Source organism: Symphalangus syndactylus, chromosome 17 (genome assembly GCF_028878055.3).
Source record: "Symphalangus syndactylus isolate Jambi chromosome 17, NHGRI_mSymSyn1-v2.1_pri, whole genome shotgun sequence".
Classification (NCBI taxonomy): Eukaryota; Metazoa; Chordata; class Mammalia; order Primates; family Hylobatidae; genus Symphalangus; species Symphalangus syndactylus.
In genome coordinates, this window is record NC_072439.2 from 15315744 (window position 1) to 15331723 (window position 15980).

Here is a 15980-nt window from a genome sequence, read left to right on the forward strand (position 1 = left end):
AGGGTGGGAGGCATGTCCTTTCCTTCCTGGGGGCTTCTGCAAATCCTGTTTCTTCTTCTGGAAAGCCCTTCTGGGGCTCCTTCACTCCTCATGGCTCAGGTCTGCCCGGTCCCCTCATCCAGGAAGCCAGTCTCATTCCACCCCCAGACAGCAGGAACCTGCAGGCTTGTCTCAGTCACGGTTGCATCCCGGCCATGGAGCCCTGCTCGCAGTAAGTACCCAAGAAGCGTTTGCTAAGCTAAATGAGCAAGAAAAAGGACTCAGAGTCCAGCTCTTGAGCCTGGATTTCATCTTGACTTGTTCGGCAGGGGGCCTTGGCCAAGTGGGTTTCCTTCCCGCTCTGTGCACTGTTTCCCCAGCAATGGGGACCTTTCCCGGACCACTTGTGAGATCCACCCTGCTGGGTTTCATTTCAGCTGAGTCTGTAAATATTTGGTCTGCTGTGGCTGGCAGCATCCACGCAAGGGAAGCTTCAGTGCCTTTTACGAGCTCCCCGTGAGGCCTGATGTGCATTTTCTGTGGCTGGGTACACGGGGCACCCCAGTAGTTTCACAGCTCGTTGGCACGAGGTGGCTACGATTGCAAGACTGGAAGAAGCGGAGACACCATCAGTGGCTTCCAGTACTTAACTCCACAGCGTGCAGCACTTGAGAGGCCAAAACGGGGCCTCTTGTTTTAAAAACTGTAATGCAACATTATAGATTACAGCTGTGATGGAAATCGAGCCCAAATGATTCCCCTTCCCTAAGTCTGTGGGCCACACTTAATTTCCTAGAGGACAGAGGGGAGGGATTTCTGTTGGGCAAGGAGGTGGGAAGCCCTAGTTTAGATCTGTCTCTTGCTAAAAAAATTCAAAGAACCGCAACCACTTGCTATGCACCTACTGTATGCCAGATATTGCATAAAGCACTTTTTATTTTTTTGAGATGGAGTCTCATTCTGTCTCCCAGGCTGGAGTGCAGTGGTGCGATCTTGACTCATTGCAACCTCCGCCTCCCAGGTTCAAGCGATTCTCCTGCCTCAGCCTCCTTAGTAGCTGGGATTACAGGCATGCGCCACCATGCCCAGCTAATTTTCATATTTTTAGTAGAGACGGGGTTTCACCATGTTGGCCAGGCTGGTCTCGAACACCTGACCTCAGGTGATCTGCCTGCCTCACCCTCCCAAAATGCGGGGACTACTGGCGTGAGCTACCATGCCCGGCCAAAACCTGCTTTTTTTTTTTTTTTTTTTTTTGATGGAGTCTCACTCTGTCACCCAGGCTGGAGTGCAGTGGCGCGACCTCAGCTCACTGCAACCTCCATCTCTGTGTTCAGGCAATTCTCCTGTCTCAGAGGTCTCCTGAGTAGCTGGGACTACAGGTGCCTACCACCACACCCGGCTGATTTTTGTGTTTTTAATACAGACAGGGTTTCACCATGTTGTCCAGGCTGGTCTCAAACTCCTGAGCTCAGGTGATCCACCCGCCTCACCCTCCCAAAGTGCTGGGATTACAGGCATGAGCCACTGCACCTGGCCAAAACCTGTATTTTAAAAGGTTGTGCACTGGGGAGATGCAGATGCCTGCCCAGCGATGCTTATGTGGTGGAGAGTGCCGACAATAAACAATGCTTTAGCGAGTGGTCAGAGCCATGAGGACAGGCAGGTGTGACAGGGACAAGGCAGAGGGTGATGGGGCGCTGCTGATCCGGTGGTCAGAGGAGACCTCTTGCAGGGGGCAGAATTTGAAGGGGCTGGGCATGTGTGGCTGGTCTCCTCAGTCACAGCCAGTGCCACACTGTTCTTTTTTGAGACAGCCTGTCGCCCAGGCTGGAGTGCAGTGGCATGATCACAGCTCACTGCAGCCTCTGCCTCCTGAGCCCGAGTGATCCTCCCTCCTCAGCCTCGTGGGTAGCTGGGACTACACAGGTGTACACCAGCAGCCCAGCTAATTTTATTTTTTTGTACAGATGGGGTCTTGCTACATTACCCACACTGCTTTCAAACTCCTGGGCTCCAGTGATCCTCCCACCTCAGCCTCCCAAAGTGCTGGGATTACAGGCGTGAGCCATCGGGCCCTGATTCACAGACCGCCCAGGAAGTTCTCCCAGGAGGGCAGTGTCTCGGGTCCTCAGTACCTTATGCTCCACTGAACCCGGCAGCTGCTGTGTCAGTATTTGCAGGTGGAGGCAAACACAGGGTGGCTACATCTCACGAGGATTTGAGGAGTACGGAGAAGCGGCTCTTGGAGCTCCGGGGAGTAATTTAGGGGCAGTTTCTGGCCCAGTATTGTTGTCTCTGGAAGCACTGCAGGACGTGTAGTTATCCTTGGGGTCAACTCTAAAGGTCAAGCGCATGTGCAAAATTATGTACACACTCACGTACGCAGCTTGCTCACTGGTGCCCCAAACACCTATCCCTTCACCACCGTGCGACCACGGCATGGGGCGCCCTGCCACCCGGGGAGGCTGAGGAGAAGGGACCCTGGGCTGCAGCCTCGGCTCCATGGCTCACTACCTCTGGGCGGGTCTCAGCCTCCTTCGGGCTCAGAACCTTCTTCCGTGCTTGACTTTCCCAGGAATTGACTCTGGTTTCCCGAGAAGCTGCACCAGGGTATGTCTGGGTTTGGTGATGTTGTGTGGCGTCCGTAGGTGTCCTCGTATAAATCGGTGGCTGGCCAGGGGGACTAGAGATGTCTAACTTGCTTGACTTGTAAGCACATCGGGTGCTTCCCAAAGTGGATTCTGTTGTACCCCAGGGTGACGGACAAGGATGCCCATGTCCTAATCCCTAGAACCTATGAACACATTGGTCTCCAAGACAAAGGGACCTTGTAGAGGTGATTAAGGTGAAGGAATCTGTGGCTAGACGTGGTGGCTCATGCCTGTCATCCCAGCACTTTGGGACGCCAAGGCGGGAGAATCACCTGAGGCCACGAGTTTGAGACCAGCTTGGCCAACATGGGGAAACCCCATCTCTACTAAAAATACAAAAATTAGCCAGGCATGGTGGCGGGTACCTGTAATCCCAGCTACTTGGGAGGCTGAGGCAGGAGAATTGCTTGAACCCGGGAAGCGGAGGTTGCAGTGAGCCAAGATTGTGCCACTGCACTGTAGCCTAGGTGACAGGGTGAGGCTTCATCTCAAAAAAAAAGAGAAGAGCTCCCGTAGTCCACCCAGCTGACCAAAGAAGTGGCTGAAGGGCTGAGGTTTGAACCCACCCAGCAGCGAGAGCAGAATCCGAACCCTGATTTGTCACCATCGTATGACCAGGTAGGAACAGCCTCACCTCTCCCGTGGGTCACTGGGACTCAAGGAAGCCCTGCCCCTCAATCCAGCAAACCTGTTAAAAGGCACGGCATCCCCATTAAACATCCACTTTATGGCTGTTGGGTTGTTTTGGAATCAAAAGGCCCTGTTCTAACTTTGCCTTTGAAATTATGTGACTAGGAGTCACGCATGCAATTTGAGACTGGCAATCATCGTGGAGCCTTGGGAGTTCCTTGGGAATGAGAAAATCTAACCTAGGAGCTGTTTTGAAATGGAATGAAATCTTTATGAATACAAAATTTAGCAATTGGTGAAGTTGACACATTTTGTAGCTGTGGAGACATTTCAGAAGGTCTTAATTCTACTTTTTCTTTTTTTTTTTTTTTTTTTTTTGAGACAGAGTCTCGCTCTGTCGCCCAGGCTGGAGTGCAGTGGCGCAATCTCGGCTCACTGCAAGCTCCGCCTCCCGGGTTCACGCCATTCTCCTGCCTCAGCCTCTCCGAGTAGCTGGGACTACAGGCGCCCGCCACCACGCCCGGCTAATTTTTTGTATTTTTTAGTAGAGACGGGGTTTCACCGTGGTCTCGATCTCCTGACCTTGTGATCCGCCCGCCTCGGCCTCCCAAAGTGCTGGGATTACAAGCGTGAGCCACCGCGCCCGGCCTCTTTTTTTTTTTTTTGAGATGGAGTTTCGCTCTTTCACCCGGGACTAGACTGAAGTGGCGCGATCTCGGCTGACTGCAACCTCCACCCCCCAGGGTTCAAGACAGTCTCCCGCCTCAGCCTCCCGAGTAGCTGGGATTACAGGCACCCGCCACCACGCCTGGCTAATATTTGTATTTTTAGTAGAGATGGGGTTTCCCCATGTTGGCCAGGCTGGTCTCAAACTCCTGACCACAGGTGACCTACCCACCTCAGCCTCCAAAAGTGCTGGGATTCAAGGTGTGAGCCACCACGCCAGGCCATAAGGTCTTAATTCTGATTCTGCTGTTTTCTTTCTGTATGGCTGGAGCTGGTCATTTCCTCACCGGGACCCCCTCCAGACCTCTGGCATCGCATTTCGCCAGGGCCCCTGTGAAACGTGAGCATCCGAGGCTCTATTCCTGTAAGGCTCCCCAGGGCCTGCCAACATGTATTAAGCATTTACTGTATGCCAGGCTTTTTATGTGGATTAACTAATCTTTGTAAAGATCCCATATGGCAACTACAATGATTACTCCCTCCTTCCAGTTAAAGCAGCTAAAGCAGACAGTAATGATGACCTGCCCATGGGCAGGCAGGTAGTGAGAAGGCTGGGTGCCAGGCAGTTGGCTCCTAAACTTGCTCTCAAGAAGCTCCCTGTTTCTGCTCCAGTGGCTCTCATTCCCGTGATGCCCCACAGCTCCCCCTCCCCTTTAAAAATGTCTTTAAAATGATGGGAAATGATACATAACAAAATTCACCACCAAATGGTATACCAAGGCCAGGCATGGTGGCTCATGCCTGTAGACCCAGCAACTTGAGAGGCCAAGGTGGGAGGATGGCTTGAGCTCCGGAGTTCGAGGCTGCAGTGAGCTATGATCGCACTACCGCACTCCAGCCTGGGAGACACAGCGAGACCCTGTCTCGTAAAAAAAGGGAATTGGAATCTTCATACAGTGCTGGTAGGAATGTATAATGGTACCACCACCGTGGAAAAGTCTGGCTATACTTCCAGAAGTAAAACACAGGCAGTTACAAGTCAGCATAGGACCCAGCAATCCCAGTCCCAGGTATATACACAGGAGAATGGAAAACAGGTGTTCAAACACATACACATCCATAAATGCTCACAGTAGTGTGATTCACACACAACTGCCCACAGGGGGGGAACCACCCACACGTCCATCAGCATCTCCTTTTCGTAACACATATTTTGTTCCACCCACCTTTTCTCTCTTGAAATAAAAGTTAAGAGTTAATATAACGTACCTACACTCAATTATTAAAGAAACAGGCTGGGCGCGGTGGCTCACGCCTGTAACCCCAGCAGTTTGGGAGGCCGAAATGGGCGGATCACTTGAAGTCAGGAGTTCGAGACCAGCCTAGCCAACATGGTGGAACCCCATCTCTACTAAAAATACAAAAATTAGCTGGGCGTGGTGGCGGGCACCTGTAATCCCAGCTACTTGGGAGGCTAAGGCAGGGGAATCATTTGAACCTGGGAAGCGCAGGCTGCAGTGAGCCCAGATCCTCGCCACTGCACTCCAGCCTGGGTGACAGAGTGAGACTGTGTCACCAAAAAAAAAAAGGGAGGGGGGGAAACCAGGACACAAACATGCTTGCAGGACGAAGGCCACATGATGAAGATGGAGGCCGAGACTGGGCAATGTTTTTACAAGCCAAGGAATGCCCAGAGGTGCTCGGCAGCTGTCAGAAGCCAGGAGGCTCAGGACAGAGCCTGGGAAGGATGCAGCCCTGCCTACACCCAGATCTCAGACTCCTGGCCTCAAGAACTGAGAGCCAATGAGCTTTCTTAGGCAGTCTATGGTGCGTTGTGACAGCCGTCCTGGTAACTTGAGTGTTTTGTTTCTGCGTGGAACAGCTGGTTCCAGGCCCAGCTCGTTGGAAAGGGCAGGGCTCTTCTGCCCCCACAGGATGTCCAGTGGGACTGGTTCCCTTTCCAGCTCCCATGGGGCAGCCTGGTAGGCAGGGGTTGAGCCCCTGCTTCATAGTTCAGGAGGCCACACCCACCTCCAGGAAGGGGTGCTCCGTGACATCTGAGACACAGAGGTCTGAAAACAGGGCCTGCTCCCAATCCCAGGCTGCCTTCTCAACGCAGGCTGAGCCTGCCTTTTATTGCCCAACAGGGAAGCTCTCAACCCCGATTTCTAGACTCTGGCTTGTCGGGGAGACAGGCAAGCCGCGAAGAACCCGTGTGCAACACGGAGGCGGTGTGACAACCAGTACACCTGCCACTGGAAAATGACTCCAGAAGCCGCCACTGTTGGGGAGGCTCCGGAATGCGTTCACGGTGGCTCAGGCCCAGACAGGACGCTGAGGGCCAGAGCCAACCTGCCTTTCATGCTCCGGTGTCTGCAGCAAGCTGGGCTGGATTTTAACATGGCTTTTTTAAAACTTAACTTCCCAGCGGGGGCGCGGGAACTCCAGCAGAACCGGCAGCTGGAGGAGGGGCCTGCGGGTGGCTGTCCTAGACACGGAGGGGAGGGAAAGAGGTCCCCAGCAGGTGGCCCTGCCAGTTAACTCTCACCACACCACACCCGGCTGGGCTGCCCCTCCCGCCGAGAGGGCACTAGGCTGACCCCATGCACCATCCTCTGCCCCAAGATGCCTGCAGCCCCCACCCCTGGCCAGCACCAGTTCCGCTCATGCACCAGCAGTTCTGAACAGGACAGCTGCGCCTCACAGTGGCCGGCCCCTGGAGGGCCCTGGCACGGAGAGCTGCACGCATGGGCTGGCAGCCTGCGGGCTATCCCGGCCAATGAAGTGCCTCATCTGGCACAGTCTTTAAGGAAGAAAATGGGCATCACACTCAAATGCACTTTTGCAGACAAATGGACATTTCCCGAAGAACGGAGGGACCAGCTCTACCACCTGGGCCCATCACCGAGTCAGCGCCGTCCCACTCCTGCCCAGCTGCTGGCAGCAGACACTGAGCAGGACACACTTGGCAGCCAGGGGAGGGCGGGCCCACCACACACGGACCATCCCCGACAGCCCACCACACACCAGCACGGGACACAGCCCCAGACTGAGGTGGCAGGGGGAGGGCTCCCCAGGGCCTGGCACGCCCTCACCACTACCCACGCAGAGACAGGCTCGGGGTAAAGGGGTTGGTCTGAGGGCCCCACGGTGCACAGCACCCCCTCAAGAATTCCTAGTTCCCATGGGCTGACTCCCCAGCCTCAGTTTCATCCCATGATGGGGACCTGGACAGCCCACTTCCTGGGGCGGTTATGACAACTCAGCAGGATGATGCAGGCAAAAGACTTTGGCAGCGCCTGGCAGAGCCAACAGTCACCATGCAGTCACACCACTGCACCCAGGGTTGGTCCCATCTCGAGCTCTACGGCCACCAGGACTCACGCACGTGCACACGCACGCAAGACTGCGAATGGTAAACTTTATTAATGGAAAATGGAATGCCTCGTTAACAGAAACCTTGATTTAAAAATGGCAGAACAAGAACACATTTATTAAAAAAAAAAAAAAGTGAGTTCACATTGTATTGAGCTACAACATGGTGGCAGGATTTACTGCTTTTAAAAAGATCCCTCAAGTTCAAGGGAACCCTGGCTACCAGATTCAACAGTGCGTCTGTCCACCTGAAAACTCGCAGTGAGTGGGACTTAGTAGCGGCGGGTGAAGTGGGGGTACGGGGGGGGATGGGGGTGTGGGTGCGGGACTCTGCTGCCCCGGTCCTGGCTGGCCACTCCGCCACCTTCCAGTCCGCCACCTGGCACCACGTGGCCCTGGGAATGTCCACCTTGTGCAAAGCCGCCTCGCCTAGGAACAAAGTCAGACATTTTTTTCCCCTCGAAGTGCTCAGCGTTTTCATCGTAACATGGGTTCAGTAACGGTCCTGCGGCCTTTAGAGCGCTTGGGTTTTTTTTTCCAGGTGAGAAAAATCATCATCACACATTGTATTCCAGGTAACTCAAGAGCGTTATTTGCATAAATTGCAAAGAGCTGCTTTTTGCTTTGTTTTCAAAACATCCAACCCAGCCAGCTGATCAAACATGCAAAAAAGGGAGAGGAAGTGAGGAGCAGGAGCGAACCACCGTCCTCCACGGACAACACGCCTTACCCCGCCACTCCACCGCGGCTTGCCATGTGCCCCGGCCCCGAGGGCCCAGACAGGCCCCTCTCGCCACCTAGAAGAGAAGAAGGGTCTGCAAATACTCTCTCCCTGGGGAAGCCCCTGGACACATGTGGGGGCCGCAGCCACCCTCATCCCTGGAGCCAGTCCCGTACCTTGCCACCTGGCGTGCTCCCGGCTGGCCGCGCCTGCATCCATGGCACCCTGCCAGGTGCGTGCCTGGTGCTCCTCCAGCCGCTGGTTGTGCTCTCCCCAGTCACGGCCACCCCTTTGCCAAAAGAAAAGCAGACATGCAGCCATCTGATGAGCCTCCAGGGTTGTGTCGGGAGCAGGCGCACCCACCCTGACCTCAGTTGCATGGTGGGTCACGCCACACAGCAAGGGCTGCATGTCAAGTGGGCAAATCATGGGAAGGGACATTTCCCCAAAGATAGATGTGCTAGTAAGCACGTGAGAAGGCGCTCAACGCCACCCGGAAATGCCAATCCGAGCCACACCGAGATGCTACCTCCCCGCGGCTGGGATGCTAGAATCACACAGTAACACACACTGTGGAGGGTGCGAGGAAAGGGAAAAACCCTCGTCCACTGCTGGTGGAGATGTAAAATGGTGTGGTCACTGTGGAAAAGTTTGGTGGTTCTTCAAAAAGTTAAGCGCAGAATTACCATGACCCAGCAAACCCATTCCTACCTGCCAGAAATGAAAACACGGCCAAAGACACCTGTGCATGAATGTTCCTAGCGGCAGGATTCCTAACAGCCAAAGGGAGAAGGACCCCAACACCCATGAGCTGATGAGCGGATAACATTATGTGGTGTCTCTGGATCATGGAGTGTTCAGCCTCAACTAGGAAGGAGGCGCTGGCCCAGGCAGCATGTGGAGATGAGCCCTGAATACACCAGGCTTAGGGAATACACAAGCCAGGCCCAGCAGGCACACCGCGCAGGCCAAGAAATGACTCAAGACAGCAAATCCAGAGCCAGAAAGGGACCCGTGGCTACCAAGGGCAGGGGGGAAGGGGTACAGCTGCTAAGAGGGGCAGGGTTTCTTTTGACGTGATGAAAATGCTTCAGAATCGGCCGTGGGGATGGCTGCACAGATCCACGTACATGCAAACCTCCACTGACTGCACACGTGAAACGGGAAGTGTGTGTCGTGTGAATTATACTTAAAGAAAGCTATTTGTTTAAAGTTTCAGACAGAAACTCTGGGAGATGAAAATCCGAGTCAGAGTTTCTGTCTGAGTGGCCGTGCAGGAAAGCAGCCAGACCCATCTGCATGAGTGCCTGACTGCTGTGGGTTGCCGGTTGCAGTGACAGTCAGGCCAAGTGAGCCAGCCCACAGGCCCGAGAGGGGCCACCAGAAGAGCCCCCAGTGCGCACCTGCCAGGCAAGTGCAATACCACCTTGAAGGGAGCGGAAAGCTCCCGTGTGGAACCTGCCCTCAGTGACCCGATGGCGCCCAGCCGCTGCTCACTGTGGATGAGTTTCCCGTTTACACTCCCAAGGTATTTACCATAAAACCCACCAAGTGACAGGACAGGAGTGCTAATGAAGTCGCACAAAAGAGAACACTTCACACCTACTGATCAGAGCACTGCCACTGTCTGTGCTGCCCAGAGATTCAGGAGAAGCTTCGGGTGTCCTGGGACACGCGGCACAGCTCCGAGTCAAAGTCCCTGGCAGAGGTGGAAGTGCCTCTCAGCGTGAAGGGAGGGATGGAACGGGGCAGCACAAAACCCACCCTGTGGCACTGGGCAGAGGCCGAGGCAGCCCTGGGCCAGGGTTGGAGACAAGACAGGACACTCAGCTCACAGAGGAAAACAGGGCAGCAGCCGCAAAGCGGTCCTGCCACCAGCCTCCTCACGGCCAGCCCAGGCAGCAACAGGACAAACAGGCAGGGGTGACTGCAGCTGGCCAAAGAAACTAGAGAGGCACCCAGAGTCCTCCCAGGCAAGCCTGCACCCCAACAACGCTGACAAGGCTCAGAACGGCACCCCCACTGCAGTGCTGGTGAAGGTGGCTTTGGACACCTGTGGAGGACCTGGCCCAGTGTCCTGAGCCCTGAGTCCTGGGTGGAGGGTCCTCATAAGTGATTCTAATAGGCAGGGCAGGGTTGAGAAGCCCCACCCCAGACCAACTAGGGGTCAGAGACAAAACCCGAGGAAGACACGTGTAAAGAGGCAACGTGGAGGCAGGGGCGAGACTGCTCTACCACGGACGGGGCAGGACTAAGAGCTTCAGCGCTGTCTCTCCCAGTGTGTACGCAGCCCGTGATGCAGACATTCACAACTGCAGGCGACCCCCAGCTCAAGAATGGGGATGGGCCACTCTGGGCGACCTGGACAGCTCCATCCCTGAGAGCCTGTTCTGTGCTTTCTTCTTGAGAACCTGGACTAAGTCAGGGGTTTCAAATGGCAGGACCCCTGGTAGCCCGTCCTAAAGCTGCCCTAGCTGAATCAAACCTTGGGGACGTGCCCTGCCAGGCACCAACCTTTTCCCAGGTGAGGACAGATGCTCCCCACCCGGCTGGGGCTCACCCACTAACCTGGCGGGAGGGGGCAGCCCCCGGCCTTCACTCAGCCTCTTGTCGGAGCCGTAGCCCCCCCAGCCATCACGGGAGTCCCGGCCGTGGCGCTCTGGGGGTCCTCCGTGACCATGGCGGTCATCTCCGTAGTGCTGGAAGGCAAGAGAGGGACAGGGTGACACTGACCACGTCACCCACATAGGCCCACCTCCCGGGAGGCCTGTCCACCGCAGGCCCCAGGGCGGCAGGTGGGGAGGAGCTGAGAGAGGACTGCAGGGTGCGGCCTCAGCCCTGCTGGGCCTTGCTTCACTGACCCTCTGTTCCCTGGCTCCCCTCCTCGCACCCCTACAGCAGCACCACTGCCCTACCTGAGCTGCTCCAGGAGCTGGGGCACCCTGGCATTACTGCCCTCAACAGCTCTGCTCAAGGTCCACTAAGACGTCACCAAACCCTGTCTTCCCTGAGAAGTCGGGCGCTGCCTCCTTTCCGATAACAGGAGGGCCCTTGGCGGGTCAGCCCCCCTGTGCTCTGGCAGGGCCACGCTTCCGGCCTCCCTGGCCAACCAACTCTGCACAGAGCAGCCAACAGCCAGGAAGCAGGCGGGTGCTGCCTGCTGTTATAGGCCATTACTCTGCCGCCCACCTCCCACCTCTCCATTGGGCTGCTGCTTTCTCAGAACTCACACCCTGCCACCACGCACGGGGCACCCGCATGGCACCACAGAGACTCAGGGACCACTCTTGTGGTCTTCAGCCCCCCGTGCCCACCCAGCATGGACTTGAAACATGGGGAACCCCAGGCTCCCCCATCTCCCCGACCCTGGCACATGTGGGCTAAATGATAACCACCATTTGGGTTCTTGGGGGAACCCCACAGGCACCAAGACCCAAAGGCTCCCTGAGCAAGTGGACAATGAAGAGACACTTGAGGTTTCTACTGGATAAAATGAAGCAAGAACAAGCCCAACATATTTGAAAATGACAGAAACTTGCACATTACAAAACAATCAAATATTTGCACTTCTTTTTTTTTTTTTTGAGACGGAGTCTTGCTCTTGTTGCCCAGGCTGGAGTGCAATGGTGCAATCTCGACTCACTGCAACCTCCGCCTCCCGGGTTCAAGCGATTCTCCTGCCTCAGCCTCCCGAGTAGCTGGGATTACAGGCACTCACCACCATGCCCGCCTAATTTTTTGTATTTTTAGTAGACACAGGGTTTCACTACGTTGGCCAGGCTGGTCTTGAACTCTTGACCTTGTGATCCACCCACCTCAGCTTCCCAAAGTGCTGGGATTACAGGCATGAGCCACCACATCCGACTAAATATTTATACTTCTAGTCGCTGGCCAGAACCCACACTTGCATACCCGCCACACATGCTGACTTGGTTGCCACCTCTCGGGGATCAAGCGGCCGCCTGGCTAGAAATGGTCCGCGATGCCCGCACAGCAGTACAGTGGCCCCAGGGCTTGGCATCGGGGCTCTACTCACCTGCCCGTCCCGGTGGTCTCCCATCATTGGCCTCGAACCCTCCCGCCTGCAAAAGGAAAAGATCCCGTTCAAACAGCGCCAGGCACGACTACACATTTCTGCAGGTCAGGCAAGTTTCACGACTGGGATACTTATTCCATCCCATCACATAAAAACTATAACTGGCCTGGTAAAAAAAGAAAAAAGCTAGCTCAAATCAAAAGGCTTTTCCCCAGGGGCAGAAACGAAGTCAGATCCTAAAGAGGTGGGAATAAAGATCTCACTGAGCTAAAATTCTTCGGGGAGATCTCAGGGGAACAGGGACAAACAGAAGCCTCCAATGATCCCTCATCTTTGGTCTGACCCAATGCGTGGGACTCATCGAAATTCACACCAACTCCACCCCAAACTCCAGCAGAATTAAGAGTGTGGCCTCTCAGCCTCCCTTTCCTGTTCTTCCCGCTCTGACATTCCGACTGAAGGAGCCAATGAATGGGGAAATGGGTCAGAGACGTGCAGCCGAGGGGAGCCCAAAGACAGGATTCTTACAGTGGAAAACCAAGGGCTGCCTTTTTAATAAACTAGATGTATTCCTCATTTTAAAAGGCTAAAAAACCCACCCAGGCCCTCAAAATAAAAAACAGGCCTCATGAGAAATTCTGTGCGTCCTCCATCAATTCTCTGGTAGCTCTTGGGCACAACCAGGTTGTGCCGACAAACACTGCTGCCTCACAAGAGAGCTCAGTGTAGACAGCCTGCACTCAGGCCCCTCCCTGGCCCACCTGTGAAAAGAGTCGGTGGATGGAACAAGCTCTGAGATGCCTTCCTATGAGGCAAGCTGGGGATTCCAGCAACTCGCTCAAGTTCTGTGCAAGGCCAGAGTCATCCACTGTGGATCTCAGAAGTAAACGAGGCTTCAGAGCACACAGGAACCCCTGCACTGGGCTGAGAACGAGGTCAGCTGGATGCCCCGGTGCCCACAATGACTGTAGCTAAAAGAGGGGACGGGACCGCTGACCTGTCGATGGCGTGGTCCTGGTACTGGCCCCGGTCTCGATGATCAAAGTCGTGGAAGCGGTGGTCCGGCCGGGGAAAGTCAGCACGATATCGGTCCTCCATTGCCACACGCTTTCCTTCCGGCCAATAGGCATCATCTCGTCTGTTGGTTTTTATTTTAAAAGAATGCAAATTCCATTTATGAGAGAAAAGGAGGAAAAAAGGAGGAGGTGGAGGTGGGGAGGGGAGCTCTCTCCCCGACCCAATATCGTTTAAAATGTCCTGCAGGGCTAATCTCTAAACATTCGATCATCACTGCTTTGATTTGATAAATTAAAACCGCCATTAACAGCCGAGAGGCACACTTGTGTTCTCATCCAACAGTCCCAAAAGGAGCACTGCTGTGAGCTCATTGTCTCGTGAGGCTGTTAATACCCTGATCCCCCCTCATGAGCATAAATGCAACTGAAGTGAAATATTTGATTCTTCTGGAATGGCATTAGAGTTGCCACACTTTTACTTTCCCTGCCTTCCACGGGAGCCTGAGTCTCCCTTTGAGTTTCTTGCAAAAACAAAGAGAATTAGATGGGGTGATAGTGAACTACACACAGCTCTGGACGGCATCCAATTATCTTCTTCCTGATTTTTACCAGAAAACTAGGCTCACGGAGAGGGGGGTGAAGGGTGACTGTCAATTAAGCCGCCTGGGGTAGCTAGAGACCAATAAACCTACTTTCTAAATCAGAGGCAATTTCCTTTTCCACAGCGCCTACTCTGCCTGTCTACAAGGACACATGAGACCGGCAGAGACAGCGGTGGCCAACTTGGGCCTAATGGGCGTTTGGTTGTCTCGCAAGACAGAGAACACCTATGCTCCACGGGTAAGTGGAGAGGAAAAGCATCACAACCCCTTCAGCAAGTGGCAGCCATCAAGTTTCCCAGAATAACTCAAGTTCGGGAAGATGCTACACAGCCTCTGGTGGGGACAGTGAACTAATAAACCCGCAGCAGCGCAGTGAGATCTGCGGGGGGTCCCCAGGGCGCATGATCCATATCAAATTTCATTCTCCCCAGACAGGGACGGAAGGGAAGCCACTGTTCTCCTGGAAAGTTGAACACCGCTGCCACGCTGGCCTCCGTCCTGCCCGCGCTCTGGGCGGGACTCACCGGTCCAGGTCGTAGGGCCTCCGCCCGGGCCGCCGCTCCTGCTCGTAACGCAGCTGCTCCTGCTGGCGCCGCAGCTCCTCGCGCTCGCGGTGGATGCGCTCCTGCTCCTTCCTGCGCTCACGCTCCACGCGCATGCGCTCGCGTTCCAGCCGCTCTCGCTCCATGCGCTCCCGCTCCAGCCGCTGGCGCTGGCACTCGAGCTGTAGGCGTTCCCGCTGCAGCCGGGCCTTCTCCTTCCGCTCATGGAAGGCCTCGAGGCGTTGCTCCCGCTCCCGCTGCTCGCGCTCCCTGCGGGGACAGGCGAGGCTGCCCTGAACTCCCTGCGTGAGCCTGGCGAGGCTGCCCTGAACTCCCTGCGTGAGCCTCCACGGAGAAAGCCCGGTGCCCAAAACTGGGTGTGTATTGGAAGCAGAAAAAAGAAATGGATCCAAAAGCTCACCGGACTTCCCTGAAGTTGCGCGTGCAGGGGGTTACCTTACTTAACAAAGTTACCTTAAGAAAAGCAAAGGCAGCACAGCTGGCAACATTTCTAGGTTAGCTCAAGAACATTTTCCAAACGCTATGAGCATAGCTTTCGCTTCACTGAGCAATATTTGAGGAAAAGCGACAAGAGAACGCCGGGCATTCCGACATGAAAAGGCCGAATGTCAAGGCAGAGGGACAAGCCTCCTTCAAGACCACAGCCCAGAACGGAGCCGCGGCAAAATGACAACTGGACTCTGCTTGCAGTTTCTGACCTTATGTGAAAGGTTTCAACAAGGAAGACCGAGGCCTCAGCACCCAGGGACCATCTTATCCCATCAAAGCCACACACGGCTGGGCTTTCCGCGTGGGGCAAGGTCCAACACCAGAGGGGCGAAAATAGACTTTGAGCCAGCAGAAGGCTCAGCCTGTAATCCAGCACTTAGGGAGGCTGATGCAGGAGGATCGCTTGGGCCCAGGAGTTATCAGCCTGGCAACACAGCCAAACCCCATACACTGTAAAGGGCTTCCATGACTTAAGAGACAGGGTCTCACTCTGTCACCCAGTCTGCAGTGCACTGTTGTGATCACGGCTCACTGCAGACTTGAGCTTCTGGGCTCCGGTGATCCTCCCACCTCAACCTCCTGCGTAGCTGGGACTACAAGTGCGCGCCACCATGCCCAGCTAATTTTTAAATATTTTGTAGAGGTGGGGGTCTCGCTACATTGCCTAGGATGATCTTGAACTCCTGGCTTCAAGTGATCCTCTGGCCCTAGCATCCCAAAGTGCTCGGATTACAGGTATGAGCCACTGCACCTGGCCCTTTGATGACTTTCACGCCACCTGACATGTCTGGCTCACGTGTGAACAGGTGCTGGCCCCTGCCTCGAGGACCCAGGTGAAGCATGACACCCGCCAGCCCAGGCACTGGCTCTCGGGCACACAGATTCCGCACTCCAAGTACAGCTGGGAGAAGGACAGCCACCCCAAGAGGAAAAAACCAGCCCACCGCCCCACCCAGCTCCACTCACCGCCGCCTCTCCGTTTCTCGGATCTCCCGTTCCCGCTGCCTCTGGCGCTCTCTCTCCCTTTGTTCTTTGATTTTATCAAACGACAAGATGTCTCTCTTTTCTTTGCTTTCTGACTTGCGATCCTGACTCTTGGAGCTCTGTTTACCAAAACTGGTTTATTAATGTCAGGAAAATGATTGCAACAAACACACAATGGAGATTATGCGCGTGTGCATGAGACTAACATTCTCTGGCCCCACATGGTGTAGATGGAAGGCTGTGGTCTCCAGACCAGAGGCCCAGG

General features: G+C 54.9%; 1 protein-coding gene across 1 annotated transcript in view; it reads right to left on the minus strand.

The window, feature by feature from the left end:
* Positions 1-7336: 7336 nt before the first annotated feature.
* The window catches only part of SAFB2 (scaffold attachment factor B2), a 36704-nt gene continuing 28060 nt past the window's right edge, over positions 7337-15980 (minus strand). Inside the window, exons 14-21 of the mRNA XM_055251370.2 lie at positions 15698-15834; positions 14204-14491; positions 13059-13199; positions 12062-12107; positions 10594-10724; positions 8202-8314; positions 8035-8101; positions 7337-7733 (exon numbers count right to left, since the gene is read on the minus strand). Of these exons, the coding sequence (XP_055107345.1) occupies positions 7577-7733; positions 8035-8101; positions 8202-8314; positions 10594-10724; positions 12062-12107; positions 13059-13199; positions 14204-14491; positions 15698-15834 (1080 nt within the window). The 3' untranslated portion in view covers positions 7337-7576. The remainder of the gene's footprint in view (positions 7734-8034; positions 8102-8201; positions 8315-10593; positions 10725-12061; positions 12108-13058; positions 13200-14203; positions 14492-15697; positions 15835-15980) is intronic.